This window comes from Cajanus cajan, chromosome 4 (assembly GCF_000230855.2).
Source record: "Cajanus cajan strain Asha chromosome 4, NIPB_CcT2T_4, whole genome shotgun sequence".
Taxonomy (NCBI): Eukaryota; Viridiplantae; Streptophyta; class Magnoliopsida; order Fabales; family Fabaceae; genus Cajanus; species Cajanus cajan.
The window spans coordinates 3902180-3905973 of record NC_138520.1 but is presented as its reverse complement, the minus strand read 5'-3'; the positions used below and the strand labels follow the sequence as shown (position 1 = coordinate 3905973).

The 3794-nt window shown below is 29.0% G+C and overlaps 1 protein-coding gene across 1 annotated transcript; it reads right to left on the bottom strand.

Moving 5' to 3' along the window:
* Positions 1 to 1617: 1617 nt before the first annotated feature.
* LOC145957571 (putative acetyltransferase At3g50280) lies at positions 1618 to 3323 on the bottom strand. The gene has a single exon (XM_083073945.1). It carries the CDS (start codon positions 3085 to 3087, stop codon positions 1690 to 1692), a length of 1398 nt encoding a protein of 465 aa, XP_082930071.1. The 5' UTR covers positions 3088 to 3323; the 3' UTR covers positions 1618 to 1689.
* Positions 3324 to 3794: the final 471 nt, after the last annotated feature.

Below are 3794 nucleotides of genomic sequence, written 5' to 3'. Positions count from 1 at the left end.
CACCTCTAAAAAAAATTAAATCCTTAAAGTAGCAGTTATTTATCTACTTTAAAATTATTGTTAGGACTTACAAATAGTAAGTTTAAATTTTAGAGAAATAAAAATCAAATAAAAATATTTTATAAAAATTAAAACCAAAATTTCCTCTTTTCATAAGAATAAAAAAAAACACTAATTTATAAATTTTAGAAATAATTTTTTTTTTACAAATACTAAAATCGAAACTCAACCATATTATAAAAATTAAAAATTTAATCTGCATATGTCGATAAGAAACACATTTATATTTTAATTAATTTTATGTATCAATTATTATGATCCCATTAAACTTTTCTGTTATAAAATTCTGATATTAATACTTATTTTGAACATATTATTTTTGTTCACACATAAAAATACATCAACCAGAGTACTACTCTGAAATTTCACAAGTGAACAACACTATTTCTGATTCATAAACAAGAAATTAACAATATTTATTTGAAGCATAGAGGAATCATATTTAGGATTAATCACCTTATGACTCAAGTTTGAAGAATCTGGTTGAGTTAATTAATGAACGTGGAAGTAATAGAATTGGAACAATATTTATTTGATGAAGATTAAAGGAGCTAGAAAATATATTTGAATGCAATCTCTTTCTCATATAAAGTTTTCTATTAAATTTGTACTATTGCTTTTATTTTCTTTATTATAAATTTAAATCAATATTTCATCCATGTTCTCCGTAAACAAGATAGGAAATTACTAGTATCACAAATATTCCTGAGGACAATATAAAATTACTACAATGAAACTTAGTCCAGTTGCCAAGAGTGAAAAATCTTCACTACATATTAATAGTAGGATGTGAATAGGTGATATCTTAAATAGTGATCTATGATATATTCGGTTAAAAGTTAGGTTTAATCTTTTAAAAAAAGTTTAGTTATTTAAAAAAAATAGCCTTGGATTTATTATAAAAAAAAAAACTTGTTAAATCTCATTATATTTATTATCTATATGATATAATAAAAATAATATATATTACATTATTGATAATATAATTATATAAATAAATTTATAATACAAAAATTTAAATTATTAATAATTTTGACATTTTTAATACACTTAAACGTTGTATATTTTTTGTTGGAACGAAATTAACAAATCAAAAATAAAAACTCTAGCAACATCTTTGCTAACCTTTTTCTTTCATCTTTATGATTAATTATTTAGAATGAAATTAACAAATTAAAAATAAAAACTCTAACAACATCTTTGCTAACTTTTTTCCTTCATCTTTATGATTAATTATTTAGAATACTTCAAGTGAGATATAAAAAATATTTAGAATTATTTTTTCGGATAATATTATCTTCTTTCATTATAAGTTATGTGTGATATGAATGAATTATCTCTCGTAAATTAATTTAATTTTTATTTTAAATTCTAAATTTTCATATTAATAAAATAAATTATTTTTTTATCATATAAATTAAAAAACTCAATATATAATATAATTGTTGACTTATTTAAAATTAAATTTATTGTTATGCTTAACATTATTAATGTAAAATAAATTTTTAAATAAATTAATATGTCATATTAAACTTTAAAAAAATTAAACTAAACATATAAAAAAAATTTATAATATATATAATAATAAACTTTAATTTTATAAAATAAACTTAACTAATATATTTAAAGTCAGATTTTGGAAGGGGTATTCTTTTTCGTAGAAACGAGTCTCATAAAGTCTTCATCCGATTCTAGAGCATTCATTGCATGATGCGAAAGGCTCAGTTCTACATCTATGCTTCCGCCTCCTTCAGCTCCGGGGTACAATCCAACTTGCCCATCAAATTTATTATTAAAGCCACTCAAAATTGCTATCCCTTTCAAAGTCCCTAAACGTTGGCCATACGGGTTGAACCTGGGTGAACTTGAAATGCTCACACCGCATGGGTCAATAGCAGAATCAAGTACGTTTAGCACTGGACTTTGCAGCCACTCCTTCAGCAAATGTCTCGCCACTTTGTCGTTGTAGTTTGCGACAGTGAGGTGCACCTTCCATGCTGCCCACCCTAGATCATGTTCAAGCAATTCACCTGCCGTGCTCTCTGCACTTCTCTTACTAAATGCGTTTCCAAAGTACTCCTGTCCCAAAGGTGGTTCCATTCTGGATCGATTATCTATGCTCACTTTGCAACTTGTTTTCTGATCATATGGTAGGTGGCGTGCACGCGTTATGGATCTCCAAACATGTGCTACTAAGGATTGGAATGAACTGATTTCAGTGGTTTTGAACTCCTCATTGGCCTTTGCTTTCAGTTTTGCTATAGACTCTCCTGAAAAGTGGAAGATTCTCAGTCTCAGCTTTGGTGCTTCAGATATGCTAATAGACATATCCTCCTCTTTTAAGGGAAGATTGATGAAGGGACCGCAACCATCGGGAAACCACCGATTATGTATTGGACTGTGTGAAATGGAAACATGAGATAAAGGCCCTTTGACGTTACATTGAACATTTATGATCTCAAACCATGCTTTAATGAAATTAAAAAAAGAAGTCCCATCACCTACGGCATGGTTCATGGAACAACCTATGAAAAGACCATCCAGTAGTTTGGTGACTTTAACAGAAAACAGTGGCATGGTGTGACCATCATGGTCGACTACATTATGGTGATCAAAGAGTGAATGAACGATAGGAGGAACGTCAATAGGGGAAAGGATGTTGGATATGGTCATATCCAACGTTGCATAGATGAACCTAGCTCCAGGACTATTGTTGCAATCAACAAAAATAGTATAAGAGGAAGAGTCTTTGGTCTTTTGTGTGGCAAGACGGCCAGCCAAGGGGTAAAAGTGGAAGAGGGTAAGGGAAAGAGTGTGCTTGAGAAGGTTCAACAAAGTTTCCACATTATCTTTATCATTAACAAGCGGAGTTGTCTGCTCCTTAAATAATATACCATTCTGGATGTAGCGCCAAGAAATCAACCCAATATCCCAAGGTGTTAAATTGCATATTCGGCTTGACTCTTTGCTTGAGCCTAATGGCTTCACAAGACATTCATAAACAGTTTCAACAACATGAGAACCCATCCCTCCACAATTATGTTATCACCGGATGTTTATGTGAATATGAATGAGGCTAAGCACTTAATTTATATTACTCATTCATCAACTATAATTAAATTCAATGGATCTAATTGTAATTGACATAAACATATTAAATGAACAACAAAAATTAAAAAAATATTCATAGATATGTAGTTAATTTTAGAAAAGTCTTAGGGAGTGTATTGATTTAGGATTTCATAGGATTTTAAAAGATTTTTTTTTAGTAAAAAAATTCGTTGGTATTCGATCAGAATTTTATGTTACTTAAAAACAATCCAGTGTTGTATTTAATCTGGATTTTCAAGATTTTTCTAAGAGTCCATTAAAATTCATTGGTATTCATTTGAGACTTTTTACAACTTAAAAATAATTTATTGGTGTCGTAACCGGGATCACGACGGGATGACGCTAACATTTTTATATTCAATGGAGTCGCCACCAATATTTTAATTAAAGGGAAAAACATTGGAAAACCCTTTAAAGGATAATCTTTAAAATTAAAGTTGGGTTCGGGAGTCGATTACGTGTAGGGAAGGTATTAGCACCCTACAACGCCTGTAAAACAGTACCTTTAATTAATTGCGCAACATTATATAAATTTATAAATATTTAATTTATTCCTCAAAAAAAACGTATGTGAGATATATTTTCTTTAATCTGACATGCCTCCTTTTTTATTTTTATTAGAA